Source organism: Mauremys reevesii, linkage group 3 (assembly GCF_016161935.1).
Source record: "Mauremys reevesii isolate NIE-2019 linkage group 3, ASM1616193v1, whole genome shotgun sequence".
Taxonomy (NCBI): Eukaryota; Metazoa; Chordata; order Testudines; family Geoemydidae; genus Mauremys; species Mauremys reevesii.
The window spans coordinates 20,539,438-20,555,077 of record NC_052625.1 but is presented as its reverse complement, the minus strand read 5'-3'; the positions used below and the strand labels follow the sequence as shown (position 1 = coordinate 20,555,077).

At 43.1% G+C, this 15,640-nt stretch overlaps 1 protein-coding gene across 4 annotated transcripts in view; it reads left to right on the top strand.

Annotated features, from left to right (window-relative positions):
• The window catches only part of XPO1 (exportin 1), a 73,188-nt gene that overhangs the window by 27,738 nt on the left and 29,810 nt on the right, over positions 1-15,640 (top strand). For all 4 annotated transcript variants that reach the window (XM_039530546.1, XM_039530545.1, XM_039530544.1 and 1 more), the window contains 5 exons: positions 133-314; positions 763-811; positions 901-1,020; positions 1,171-1,299; positions 13,890-14,048. In XM_039530546.1, the coding sequence (XP_039386480.1) occupies positions 133-314; positions 763-811; positions 901-1,020; positions 1,171-1,299; positions 13,890-14,048 (639 nt within the window). The remainder of the gene's footprint in view (positions 1-132; positions 315-762; positions 812-900; positions 1,021-1,170; positions 1,300-13,889; positions 14,049-15,640) is intronic.

Here is a 15,640-nt window from a genome sequence, read left to right as displayed (position 1 = left end):
TCCTACTTCATTTTTAATCTTGCATTAAGAAAATTATACACCTAACAAATTTAACCAGAAGAACTGGTTTTGCGTATGGGATGTTTAGAAAGAAAGCTGTACCAACCACATGGATGTTCTATGTACTTTCAGATACTGAAACAGGAATGGCCCAAACACTGGCCAACATTCATAAGTGATATCGTAGGGGCAAGCCGGACAAGTGAGAGTCTTTGCCAGAACAATATGGTGATACTTAAACTGTTAAGTGAAGAAGTTTTTGACTTCTCCAGTGGACAGATAACTCAAGTGAAAGCGAAGCATTTGAAAGACAGGCAAGTAAAATATTCTGTAATTTTTCACGTACTTCTAATGTACATCAAATTTTTAGTTTCTGCTGCAGAATTGCTCTTATTGAAGGTTTTTGGTTAGTTACCATAGTAGCTTTTTAAATTTGAGATTCGATTTGAGTATTTTGATTCCCTTTTTCTTAGTGACACTGTTAAACCTTACCAGACTCATTTAGCAGCTGTGTACACTTCTGCTTTGTGATCAGCTTCTACATTTATATTTATTGTAGTATAGTTCAGCCCTCTTAATTGTGAGCAGGACTGGTGTTCTGTGCCTGTGATTGCAAACCAAAATTTGCACATGGGGAGATATCTGTATAATTTTCACAGAAACTTTTCTCTTACTGCAAAAGCAGCATTATTGAAGTGGACAGTGTAGTTCACTGAATGTGGCGATGCTGAATGTTTAACATCTTACTATTTTTTTTTTTAGTATGTGCAATGAATTCTCTCAGATATTTCAACTGTGTCAGTTTGTGATGGTAAGTCTAATTTCAATAACTTTTTTTTAAAATAGAGTGGAATTTCGTAGGAAGAGAGTAAAGTAGTTTATATATTTGTTCCATTACAGGAAAATTCTCAAAACGCTCCTCTTGTTCATGCAACTTTGGAAACTTTGCTAAGATTCCTTAACTGGATTCCACTGGGATACATTTTTGAGACCAAGTTAATCAGCACATTAATATACAAGGTAATCATGTGGGGGGTTTTTTGTTTTTGTTTTTCATTGATGGTTACTAGCAAATAAAATGGAAGCTTTAGTTAACCGAAATAAAATGCTTAATATGTAATTCGCTTTTTTATAATATCCCTAATCTTCTTTCTGAAATCTTTCTTATAGTTTTTAAATGTTCCCATGTTTCGAAACGTCTCTTTGAAGTGCCTCACAGAGATTGCAGGTGTCAGTGTAAGCCAGTACGAGGAACAGTTTGTAACCCTCTTTACGCTGACCATGATGCAGTTGAAACAGGTAACTTTTTAACTTAGTACAAAATAAACTTTCCTAATTTAAATTTTGACTGTATTTTTTTTTAGCAAAATCAATTTAATAGAGGAAGCTTAGCTTATATTTGCCAATACACATTCATTATAGAAAACTAGTTATCTTTTTGCAGCAGAATGTTATACTGTAAGTTTATTTTTAAAGATGTTACTAAGATTCATTCAAAAGTTAAAGGTTCACAAGCAAAATACTTCTTAAAGTGAAGTTAAGATTGTAAGTACCTATCGGTTACTTGAAGAGTATCTTTTCAGGCTACTCTTATATTCAAGAATTCAAGATCAGGTTAAGACAAACACAACAAAAACATGAAAATGCATAGTTGAGATTATCTAAACCACCATTGTTTTTGTCCTGCCGTCATTGACTTGACCTTGCAAGTTCGCCTAGCTTGCGTTTAAAAAAAAAAAAATAATAATAATAATAATGCATTTGATGGAAGCTTTCATAAGGACTTCAGAAAACACTGCAGACTGTTGTGTAGTAAATTCACTAAATCAGTACATCTTCATTGTGTACATTACATAATATTTTACCTGGTCCTTAGGTTTGTAGCCTCAGATATGGTAGTTGCATCCTTCTGAATGACTTAGTTTAGACATGTATTTCTGCAGTTGAAACCAGAAATCCCCCTGGTGATTATCCTATATGATACCCTTGGAAGTGTTTGCTTTTATTGAAATTATATAAAAGCAGTGTGGTGTTTTTTTTTTTTAACTCTAGCTGTTTGACCTTAAAGGATGGCCTCTCTGTAAGAACATGCTGCACTCTTGTTCAGTCTGTCTATCAATAAGTGAATTTAGATTACTTTTAAGTTTTCAGTCACTGATACATTGATGTGCATTGTTTCAGTACAGAATTGTCTTCTAGTTTTTGGTTTTGTGGTTGGTGTTTATATTAGAAAAAAGATTTTGGTGTTTGATAATAAGAGCATAGCAGTAGGAATATACTACCAACCACCTGCCAGGATGATGATGGTACTAGTTAGATGCTCAGGGAGATTAGAGGCTGTAAAAACGGAAAACTCAATAACAGTGGGGGATTTCAACTATACCCCATACTGACTGACTAGGTGTATGTCACTCTAGGATGGGATGCAGAGGTAAAATTTCTAGACATCATTAATGACCGCTTCTTGGAGCAGCTTGTCCTGGAACCTACAAAAGGAGAAGCTATTCTTGATTTAGCCCTAAGTGGAGCATAGGTTCTTGTTCGAGTGTTTGCTCATGTCCATTCCACGTGGGGGTGTGTGCATGGTGTGCCCCATTGCTGGAGATTTTTCCCTTATCGGTATCCGTTGTGCTGGCTCTAGCACCATCTGGAGCCACGCACGCTCATGTGCCAGTATAAGGGGTGCTGCCAGCCACATGCTTGCTCAGTTCCTTCTTACCACTGCTGGAACAACCCCTCTTGCTTGGGCAAAGCTTCTTCCCAGTGGTTTTTGGATTCTAATTCTTTGTTTGTTAAACATAGTTTTTTGTGTACAAAGATTTTGTAGTTAGTGTAGATAGTCGCTATTGTTGAGGGGACTCCCTTTGCTTCAGAGGCTGGGCATGCGCCAATCCCTGAGCTTCAAACCTTGTGCCTCCTTTAGCAAACATGCCTGTAAGCGACCCATACTCCATCTGCTTGAAGTGCTTAGGAGAAACTCATGTGAGGGACAAGATTTGTCAGGACTTTAGACCCTTCATCAAAAATGACAGAGAAAAAAGACTGAAGGCTATCCTAATGGAAGCCACTCAGACCAGCCACAGAGTCAAGTTGCTCCCATTCTGCACTGAGCATTTTGGCTTCGGTACAAAGCACTCCTCTGGCACCTTTCACCGTCTCCGGTGCCAAGGAAGAAGGACAAAAAACAGTGCACCGACAGAGGGCACTCACTGGTGCAGAAAAAGGACAAGCATGGGGAAGACAGCGCAGTTCAAACTGCACTGGGCCGCCACTCCACCCTTGGTCCCTTTGTGGCACCATCAACTCTGCCCAGAGCATTGAGTCTGGTGCGGTACCTGCCGCTGAGACTCGGAAACCACCACAGCACCAGAAGCCTTTGCAGCAGTCAAGGATTTACTGTCACTCGCGGTCCCCCATCCCTCCTGACTCCGATGGGACAGTTGCCAGCTCTGATGACTGGGAGCATTGAGCTCCTTCTGGGCACCGGGCCCCCTTGCACTCTAAGTGTAAACCCGCCCTGATCCTGTTGTCACGACCTCCAGTCTGCCACTGGTCCATGGACTCTCAGCACCATATGGAGGCAGAGAGGTGTACCACTCCAACATAGTCACCGACGGAGGACTCCTCATCAGAGTCCAAAGGGGAAACATGTGCAGCCTAAGAGCCACCACCAGATGCAGGTTCCCCCCATCAGCACCTGGCCGAAGGATCAGTGGCCATACTGAAACCCTGGGAGTTGTCCCCCAGTACTGGGTTCTCCCTCCCATCGATTGTACTCTGTGGTCTTGAAGAGGTGGGCTACGACCCCTTCCCACTTGGCACTGGACTCTGACTCCAGTACCAACCCCGATACCAATGTGCAGGATGTGGCTCCCATGGATGTCATTGAGGAAGCCTCCTCCCCAGACAAAGTCATCCTGGGGCCCAATAGCTTGTTCCTGTAGGATGACTTCAAGGCCCATCAGGACCTTTTGAAGTGGATAACAGCTAACATGGGGATGGAAATTGAGATGCTTAAGGAAACATCCCACAGCCTTACTGACATTCTGGCTGTGGCAGCTCCCTCCAGAGTGGCCTTACCCATTAACGAGGCTTTATTGGGTCCAGTCAAGGCTCTCTGGCAAACTCCTCCTCCCCTTGCCACCTCAGAGGTCAGAAAATAAATATGTGCCTGCATGCAGGTTCAAGTACCTATCCTTGCGCATGCATTCCACACAGGGTTCCCTGGTTGTGTCAGCAGCCAACAAGGGGGATAGGCAGGGCACAAAAAACCCAGACCTGTTTTTTTGGCGGGGGGGGGGGGGGGATTTATTCAACGGATAGCCTTCAACAGTGTATCTCTACCCAACAAGTTTTGCCAGGAAGATTCAGTTACAATCCGTGAGACGCCCTGGCCAAATTTTAAAATTCTTTCTGCCTCAAGATTCAAGGCAGAAATTCGCTGCCCTCTTGGAGGAGGGTAAGAATGTGGCCAGGACCTCTCTCCCGCTGGCTCTGGACACAGCCAACGCAGCAGCCAGGACAGTGGCCTCAGCAGTCACCATGAAGCGTTGCACTTGACTCCAGTCTTCGGGACTTCCTCATGAGGTCCACCAGTCTATCCAGGATCTCCCTTTTGAAAGCTCCTTACTGTCCTTGGAGCAGACAGACGTGAGGCTTCATGGCCTGAAGGACTTAAGGGCCACCCTCCTGTCCTTGGGCCTCTACGCTCCATCTGCTTCAGGCAGCTCTTCAGGCCCCAACAACCACTTAGTTTTTCGGCACCACCTCTGAGACAGGAACCCTATAAAAGGAAGGGGGAGAGATTACAAGCAGCGTCAGCCTCTTCTGTCCATCTCAACCTCCCACCAGGGGTCTCATAGATGCTCTGATGGGCTTAAGTAGGCCTTTTGAAGGTGCGTCCGAAGGCATTATACCAGTTCCTGCTTCAGATCCAGCCTCCCCAATTTTTATTTTATTTTATTTATTTATTTTTGGACAATCTGTCCCACTTCACCCTGGCATAGTCCTGTATAACATTGGACCACTGGGTGCTGAATGCAGTGACAATTGACTGTAACCTTCAGTTTTCATCCACCCTCGTCCCTCTTCAGAGATCCTTCTCTCAAGCAAGCAACTCCTTGCCCATGAGGTGTAGTCCCTTCTGGAAGTGGGGGCTATGAAGGAAGTTCCTCAAGACCTGAGAGGGAAGGGGTTTTACTCCTGATATTTCCTAATCCCAAGGGGGGCCTCTGGCCCGTTTTCGACCTGCATCGCCTCAACAGGTATCTCAAGAAATTGATGATCTGCATGGCCTAGTTGCCTTAGAAACAATCATAGAATATCAGGGTTGGAAGGGATCTCAGGAGGTCATCTAGTCCAACCCCCTGCCTGAAGCAGGACCAATCCCCACACAGATTCTTACCCCAATTCCCTAAATGACCCTTTCAGGGATTGAACTCACAACCCTGGGTTTAGTAGGCCAATGCTCAAACCACTGAGCCTTCATTATACCCTCCCTGGATCCAGGGGACTGGTACACTATCCTCAACTTAAAAGACGCATATTTTCTCATTTCTATTTCTGTGGCCACAGAAGATTTCTTGTGAACCAATGCCAGTACCACTTCATCACTCTCCCCTTTGGCCTATCTACAGCCCCACAGGTTTTCACTAGTATATTGCACTAGTAGTGGCCTTCCTCAGGCGGTGAGGCATCCAGGTCTACCCATACATTGTCGGTGGCTCACATCTGGAACAGCATCAGTGTAGTCTAAGCCACCTTCTGAGCACTGGGCCTGTTGATAAACAAGTAAAAGTCAACTGTTATTCCAGTTCAGAGAATAGAGGTTATTGGGGCAGTGCTTCATTCTACCCAGACCAGAGCCTTCCTTCCGGAGGCCTGATTCCAGACAGTTGGATCTGATATCCAAGGTCATGGTCCACCCAATTACGACAGCCTGAGTTTGCCTCAAACTGCTGGGGCACATGGCAGCATGCACTTACGTGGTTCAGCATGGAAGGCCTCTACAGATGTGACTGGCATCAGTTTACTCCCTGAACAGACACCACCTGGGCTTGGTGCTCGCTGTTCCAGCCCTGGTCCTCGCCACTCTGGTCAGGCGGAAAGACCCAAGATCAATGATGATGGGGGTACCCTCTAGAGCCCCTGAGCCATTGGTTCCCTAGTGTCGGACACGTCAGACTGAAATTGTGAAGGTGGGCTTCCCAGCCTAAGGACTCAGGGCCTATGGTCCTAGGAAGAACTCTCCCTGCACACAAACAGCAGGGAACTCAGGGCTGTACATTTAGCCGGTCAGGTGTTCCTCCCTCAAATCTTAGGCAAGGTGGTGCAAGTTCTGACAGACCATGGCCATGTTCTATATCAACAAACAGAGAGGAGCTTGATCCTCTGCCCTGTGTCAGGAGGCCATCTGCCTATGGGACTTCTGCATGAAGCATTCCATCAGACCTTTCGGGAGCCTGGAGTGTACAGTAGCAGATCGCCTCAGTAGATCCTTCTTCTTTCACTGTGAGTGGTCTCTTCGCCTGGAGATCGCCAGGTTCATCTTCCAGAAGTGGGAGTCTCCCCAGGGGACCAAAGAGAATAGGAAGTGCCATCAGTTTTGCTTGCTGCTTGGGCACAGGCTTGGCCCCCTCTCTGATGCCTTTCTGCTCCCATGGACAGGGCTCCTGCTCTATGCTTTTCCCCTGTTCCCTCTGATTAACACAGTCCTCCTGAAAATCAAGAATAAGGCAAGAGTTATTCTTCTAGCTCCAGCATGGCCATGTCAACAGTGGTTCAGCATGCTGCTGGACCTATCAATAGCATCCCCTCTTCTGCTTCCACTCCACCCAGACCTGATCTCACAAGACCACAGCTGGTTGCTCCACCCGAACCTTGCATTCCTTAACCCAACTGCAGGGGTGATACTTGGCTGAACCTGGAGGAGCAGGCCTGTTCAGAGGAAGTTCCACAGGTCTTACTAAGTCGCAGGAAGCCTTCCACTGGGGCTACCTACCTGGACACATGGAAGTACTTCTTACTATGGGGATCTCAACAAGGTCTCTGGTTCTTTCTTCCCCTCAGTCTGTCTTGGACTACTTAATCCATCTGAAGCAGCAAAGTCTGGCCCTTGCATCTATCAAGGTTGCACTTAGCAGCAATCTCAGCTTTCTGCTTGCCAATGAACGGCAGGTTAGTGTTCTCTTAATGAGATGACTGTCTGGTTTCTCAAGGGACTGGAGAGACTCTACCCTCAGGTTCACAAATTGATCCCTCCTTGGGACTTAAACCTGATTCTGTCAAGGCTCGTAGGCCCTCCTTTCGAACCACCTAGTATTGTGCCGTCTACTGCTTCTCTCTTGGAAGGTTGCCTTAGCCAGAAGGATCTCTGAAATCAGGGTCCTTACATCAGAACCACCATACACGGTGATCTTCAAGGACAAGGTCCAACTGTGCCCCCACCTGGCTTTCCTGCCAAAGGTGGTTTCACAGTTCCATACCATCCAGGCTGTTTTCCTGCCTGTCTTCTTCCCAAAGCCTTACAAGAACTCTGAGGATCAGCGGCTTCACTCACTGGATGTTAGACATGCCCATAGCCTTCTATATTGAGAGGACTACATCCGTTTGCAAATCCATGCAACTCTTTGTAGCGGTAGTAGAAAAGATGAAAGGGCTTCCAGTATCAGCCCCAGAGGTATCCTGGATAACCGAATGTATTCGGGCTTACAACGAGCAAGCCAGTGTTACACCTCCAGCCATCCTAACCACTCACTCCACAAGAGCTCAAGCCTCTTCAGTGGCATTCCTCGCACAAGTCCCAATCCAAGACATCTGCAGGGCAGCAACTTGGTCATTGGTGCATACCTTTGCATCCCACTATGCCATCACTCAACAGGCTTGAGATGATGACAGGTTCGGAAGAACAGTGTTGAACTCCAAGCCCACCTCCTGAAGTATTTCTTGTGAGTCACCTATCATGGAATGGACAAGAGCAAGCACTCAGCAAAACAGTTACTAATTTTCCATATCTGTTCTTCAAAATGTGTTGGACATGGCAATTCCATGACGCAGTCTGCTACCTCTCTGTTGGAGTTGACCGGCAAGAGAACTGAAAGAGTGAGTGGCAAGTGGCGCATGATACTACTGAGGGGAAAATATCCAGCAATAGTGTACATGGTGTGCACACACCTAACATGGAATGGACATGAGCAACATATCCCAAAGAACAACAGTTATGTAAGGTTAGTAGCCATTTTATCTGTTCAAGAGGTAAATATAGCTGAACTGCTTGGTAACTAAATGTAACTAGGGCTGTCAAGTGATTTAAAAAAAAATTAATCACACAATTAAAAAGATTAGTCAATCAAAATTAATCAAAAAATCATGGCTAAATAGCCAAGTAAAAGTGGTTAGAGACAAGAAGACATCCTTTAAAAATTGGAAGTCCCATACTAGTGAGTAAAACAGAAAGGAGCATAAATTCTGACAAATCAAGTGTAAAAGTATAATTAGGCAGATCAAAAAAGAATTTGAAGGACATCTAGCAAAAGACACAGAAATGAACAGCAAAAAATTAAGTACATCAGGAGCAGGAAGCCTGACGAGTCGTTGGGGCCTATGGACAATAAAAATGCTAAAGGGTCACTCAAGGAAGACAAGGCCATTGCAGAAGAACTAAATGAATACTTGTATCGGTTTTCACTGCAGAGGATGTGAGGGAGATACCTACAACCTAGCCATTCTTTTTCTGTGACAAATCTGAGGAACTGCCCCCAGATTGAGGTGTCAGATGGTTTAGTACCAAATTGATAAATTAAACTTAATAAGTCACCAGGACCAGATGGTATTCACCCAAGAGTTCTGAAGGAACTCAAATATGAAATTGAAGAACTCGTAACTATGATTTGTAACCTATCACATAAATTAGCTTCTACTCCAGACGACTAGAGGATAGCTAATGTACGCTGATTTTTTTTTTAAAAAAGGTTCCAGGGGTGATCCTGACAATTACAGTCCAGTAAACCTAACTTCAATACCAGGTAAATTGGTTGAAACTATAGTGAAGAACAGAATTATCTGACCGATAAACACGATATGATGGGGAAGAAACAACATGTTTTTTGTAAAGGGAAATTATGCCTCGCCACTCTATGAAAAATCTTTGAGGGTGTCAGCAAGCACGTGGGCAAGGGTGATCCAGTTGATATAGTGTACTTGGACTTTAAGAAGGCTCTGACAGGGTCCCACACCAAAGGCTCTTAAGCAAATTAAGCAGTCGTGGAATAAGAGGGAAGGTCCTCTCGTGGCTCAATAACTGATTATAAGATAGGAAACAAAGGATATGTATAAATCAGTTTTTACAGTGGAGAGGTAAATAGTGGGGTCCCCTAGGGATCTGTACTGGGACCAGTGCTGTTCAACGTATTAAATGATCTTGAAAAAGGTGTGAACAGTGAGGTGGCAAAGTTTGCAGACGATACTAAATTACTCAAGGTAGCTAAGTCAAAAGCTGACTGAGAAATGATTCTCTCAAAACTGGGTGTCCGAGCAACAAAATAGATGAAATTCACTGTTGATTAGTGCAAACTAATGCACATTGGGAAAAAATAATCCTAACTATATAGACAAAACGACAGGGTCTAAAGTGACTGTTACTACTCAAAAAAAAAAAAAAAAAAAACACATGGTCATTGTGCATAGTTCTCTGACAACATCTGCTTGATGTGCAGTGGCATCAAAAAAGTTAACTGTTAGAGGTCATTAGGAAAGGGATAGATGATAACAGACATTATCATAATGCCAAAATATAAATCCATGTTATGCCCACACCTAGAATACTGCGTGCACTTCTGATTTCCCCATCTCAAAAAGGATATTTTAGAATTAGAAGAGTTATCAAGAAGGGCAGCAAAAATTAGTGGTATGGAACAAGACGACTAGTAGGGGATATGATAGAGGTCCATAAAATCACGAATGATATGGAAAAAGTGAATAGGGAAATATTATTATCCCGTCATATAACACAGGAATTCAGGAGTCGCCCAGGGAGATTAGTAGGCAGCAGGTTTAAAACAAACACAGGAAAGTAGTACTTCACACAGCGCACAGTTAACCAGGGGATGTTATGAAGACCAAAAGCACAACAGGGTTAAAGAAAGAGTTAGCTAAGTTCATGGAGGATAGGTCCCTCAATGGCTATTAGCCAAGATGGTCAGGGACAGAACCCCATTCTCTGGCTATCCCTAAATCTCTGACTGCCAGAAGCTGGGACTGGACAACAGGGAAAGGATCACTCTAAATTGCTCTGTTGTTAATTCCCTCTGAAGCTTCAAGCACTGGCCACTGTCACAGACAGGATACTGGGCTAGATGGCCCATTGGGCTGACCCAGCATGATTTATGTGATTCATGGCAAACTTAAGTTGGATGGTGACCTTTAGTGCTGGCTGTGACTTTCTATGAAGATCACAATGTTCCTGAGTCCGTCTTCCCCCCCACTCCCCCAGGTAACAAAAATTTACAGCTTTCACTGCAACTTAATACTTTTTTGACAGGAAATTTCCTTAAGTTTCTTTATGTATAAAAATTGCTTTGGCTGAGCTTGCAAGCTGTTTGGACTAAATAGCTTGTTCCTCCCTGGCCCCAAACTATTTTGTGGTTTTCACAGTGCGGAAGAAAAACCGACATGGGGATAGTAATGGAGCTAGGATTTTGCGGTGTGGTGTGCAAATTGGTTTTGAGACAGTGAAGCAGTTGAAGTGTGTGTGGAATATAGCATACATACGGACAAAAATCTTTGAGATCAAAGTTGACTTCCAAAGCAGATATTTGCATTTTCTAGCAATCTGTTCATGTTATACGTCAACTCTTGATGAATAAAGGTCTCATAGTGACCTTAAACCAACTTTGGTAGTGATGTTAACAATTTAAGTTTCAACCTTGGTGTAGATCATACTGTACTGTACTACTAAAATGCATTTTTGAACAAAGTAGTATTGTATCTTCTACTGTTTCGGCATTCAGTGCATGTTTAAATGAATAGTTTACTTGGATTTTGTTAGGATAAAATCTGGCTTTGATAAAAAGGGATGGAACTCAAGGTTGTAGTTTACCCAATCAAGGGGGGGAAAGAATGGTTTGAAATGAAATACATCCCATGTCATGTACTTAATTATAGTTATTCCTCAAACACAGGCATAAACTTTATCCAAAATGGAAAACTATAAGTGCATTAGCTCTAGGATATCAAAACACTTTTACCAATGTACTTGCTTTTTCAGCATCTAAACTACTACAAAGCTTGAGCCAAATTTATCCAAATGAGCTTAGAGCATTTTTGATACCAAGTTGGCTGGACTGAAGTGCAGGAGTCAATTCTAAAAACACTTTGTTTTCAGTGGTTCTGTCTTCCACAATTAACAGTCATCCTCATGCAGCAGATTATGCTCAACCTCTTTCACAAATATAGGCTATGGGTTTGAATTTTGGATCTTCAATTTTAAGTGTTGGAAGACCAGAAATGAACTAAATTATGTCATCAGTATTCAGTTTATTTCCTCTCTTGTGTAGACTCAACTCATGACCTTGTATTTGAGACAATCATGTTGGCTAAGTAATGGAAAAGGTTCCTTATCTTGATTCAGTTCTTGGTTTGTTTTTGTTTTGTTTGGGTTTTTTTGTGATCGTGATAGTTCTTAGAGCAGGAGTGGGCAAACTACGGCCCAGAGGCCACATCCGGCCTTCTAGCCGGTTTAAACTGGCCCTCGAGCTCCTGCTGGGGAGCAGGGTCTGGGGCTTGCCCTGCTTCAGCTAGCGAGCAGGGTTGGAGGCCGCTCTGCATATGTAAGCTGAGGCTCCCAGAAGCAGTAGCATGTTCCCCCTCCAGCTCCTATGCTTAGGGGCAGCCAGGGGGCTACGCGTGCTGCCCCCACCCCAAGCGCACCCCCCACCCGCCGCAGCTCCCATTGGCTGGGAACTGCGGCTAATAGGAGCTGCAGGGGCGGTGCCTGCTAATGGGGCAGCACGCAGAGCCGCCTGGCCGCACCTCCACATAGGAGCTGGGGGAGGGGGGGACGTGCTGTTGCTTCAGGTAAGCACCGCCTGGAGCCTGCACCCCTGACCCCCTCCTTTGCCCCAGCCCAGAGCCCCCTCCCACACCTTGAACTCTTTTCTGGCCCCAGCCCAGAGCCCACACCCCAGCCAGAGCCCTCATTCCTTCCAACACCCCAACCCCAATTTCGTGAGCATACGTGACCCACCATACAATTTTCATACCAAGATGTGGCCCTCAGGCCAAAAAGTTTGCCCACCTCTGTCTTCGAGCGAGACAGATTTCCACTGAGGATGTGACAATAGTGTCAGCCTGTAATCTGACAAGTCTCTCAAGCCTTTCCCAGTTGCTTTAAGTACAGTGCCTCTCTCATGAGAAGTGTTCCTTGTATTATATGAATGCTGCTATTTTAATCAAAGTAATCCTCATGCTCAGTGTGAAATCTAAAATGATAGTTGGATGTGAATGTAGTAGCAGTCTTCCTGAGTTTCTTGGAGTGTCAATGAAAATCTGGGGCACCAATTCTTTCACCCAGTCATTTACCAAGCAGCTGCTGGTTGCCTTATTTCCACAATGTGCATTAGGTTGATCAAGTTTATTACTTTCTCAAGCTCAAATAGCATGCTATGCACCCAGGTATATGTTTGTACCTAAGTTTGATTGTACGTAAAGTTCACCTTTTATTTTATGAACAATATCCTTGTCATATTTTTATCTGCATCCTTGGATGGCATCTTCAGCAACTTGAATATTGTATATTTTTATGAACAGATCTTCCTTGTATGGATGCTTGCAGTCTTTTTTTAGGTCATCTTTCATAAATGTAAATGACTACATGAGTTTTTCTTTTAATTTTCCTCTGTTTGTTCACTTGCAGCATCTAGGGAACCTGCAAGTTTTAAAGCATCTGAAAACATATGGCTAGTGTTTTAAACAGGATTTTTCACAATCCTAATGTGGCTCCCATTGAAAAAAATAGGAATTACACCCTTTGGGGCTAAATTCAGACATGTCAGAGTTCTGAGTATTACTCTTTGTTTAGTTTGGCAGCTTGTGTTCTGTTCTTCCGTGCTCCTGTTAGGTGCTTTTACATCTTACTGCTTAAATTTGCCAGGCTTAGTGAGTTGTTGTTCACTTTATGGACCAATTGAATGCCAAATTTATGATATGTTAAAATACTTAAACCCATTTTAGTACCACATTATATATATCATTGCTGAATTTGGCCCAGACACTTCCATTTGAATTCCTTCTACTTATTCTAAGACTTCATTTGACTGAATTAGTTTTTTGTTTTATAAAGATAAATTGTATTAGAACCAAACTAATTTAAAATTTAACACTAAAATATAATCTTGGCAGCAGATTAGAGAGATAGGTTCCCCCGCTCCTCTCTGAAACACTTAATGTCAACACTGTTGTCTTAAGGCAGTCATCAAACGTAACCCATTGAGATTATTTTTATTTATATTGTGGTTAGCCCTTGAAGACCAGGGCCCTATTATCTAGGCACTGTATAGCATATTAAAGATTAATGGAATTCATTCACATTTCTTGGGACCTTTCCATACAGAATAACTGTGTGCTTTTTGGGGTGGGGGTGGTGGAGGGAGGGGAGAAGCATTTGCAGGGTGGTTGTGAGGAGGGGAATGCAGTGAATAGCAGAAATGTTTTTTCCTAAAAAAGACAAAACATTTTTGTTAATTAAAAACACCCAAGTTCCCTGGCTTCTACAGGTAATATTGCACAATTGCAAATAGGAGGAGGAGATGTATATGAGACCTTTTTGGTGTGATCCGTACTGTACAAAAGTTTTAAAAACTGTTGACCTAGAAAATTAATTCCTGTTTTATTAGATGCTTCCTTTAAACACCAATATCCGACTTGCCTATTCCAATGGAAAAGATGATGAACAGAACTTCATTCAGAATCTCAGCTTGTTTCTCTGCACATTTCTCAAGGAACATGGTCAGCTTATAGAAAAGAGATTAAATCTGAGGGAAACCTTAATGGAGGTAAGTTCTATAGTGGCAGTTAATGTACTTTGTACGTCCTTGTGCTGGATGAGTGCCTCAAATGATGTGTCCCTAGTGCAGTTACTTAAACTAAATCTGTAGCACTCACCACAAAAGAAAAGCAGTTAGAGAAGTAAGTCCTTGGGTTACCTTCCCATAACGAACAAATGCTTAAACCCCTGATTAAGACACATTAAAGATATTTCACTTGGTAACACCTGCGAATTGCACTTTTATATGCAGTGACCTTACATTATTTATATCACAATGCCCAAAGACTGCAGTCATGATCAGGGTCCATTTTGTGCTATATGCTGTACAAATATATAGGAAGATAGAGTTCCTGCTACTAAAGAATTACATGGTAAAACTTGAAAGCTGTGTGAGAGAGGAGTGTATGTATGTGTAATATAATATTTAGCTTTCGACTTAAACTATCCTAGTGTCTTCTCTGTATTTATCATAACCACCGAAAAGTGATCTGTTTCAAATTTTAAGTATTAAACTGAGCAACCTAATCGCAGAGGGCAGTATCCCATCATTATGTAGTAACAGAGATATACATTGCACTAATACATGCCATTGGGGTAATCTTTAACGGTTAAAAGTGGCAGAACGCTAAGCCCTATTTACCATGCACTCTTGGTGACAATATTTGCATTGCAGCAGCACCTAGGGTATGTCTACACTGCATTTACACACTTGTGGCTGGTCCATGCCTGCTGGCTCGGGCTAAGGGATTGCTTAATTGCGGTGTAGACATTTGGTCTGGGGCTGCAGCCTGAGTCTAGGACCATTCCACCTTGCAGAGTCCTAGAGCCCAGGCTGAACGTCTACACTGCAATTAAACAGCCCCACAAGCCCCAGCCTGAGTCAGCTGGCACAGGTCAGCCATGGGTGTTTAATTGCCATGTACACATATCCCTAGAGGTTGCAGTTAGAGATCAAAGCCTCATTATGCTAAATACTGTACATATGTAGTAGTAATCAAAGCTTACAGTATTACTACAATTCTGCTTGCTTCCTTCTTTTCGTAGTTGCTGCTGCATCCCTTTTTCCTCTCAGTCATGAAATATAACTAAGAGCAATGCAATGAAACAGAATAAAAGAAAAATTCAGTTGCAGTTGAGAAGGGTGTGAAACTGAAACCCTGCAAGATTTTATCAAACACTTAAAGGGCAATCTGTCTAAGCAGCAAGTATAGAACAGCTACAGTGGAGCCCCTGAGTCTGTATTTGTAATGTAGACAGGTCCTTAAACTGGGGAATAAAATTGCAACGGAATTGTTAGAAGCCCCATTTTTTCAATCATTTAAAACTGAACTGGGCAAGGTACTCATGAATATGCTGCAGAAAACTGTTCTGCACCATCAGAAGGATTAGAACAGTGGTTCTCAATCTGTTTTGGCCCATTACCCACAAGAAACTAAAAGATGATTGTAGGATTTGAGTCATAGGATAGATATCTTTAGTTGTGTGTTGCGAATCAAGGTTGTGCTGGGTGTCAGCTGTTCTGTGTTGCTGCTGCTTCTGCCTCTTCTCCTGCTCGGCCCTTCAAACAACTAAGTATTTTCATATTCATGAGCAACTGCT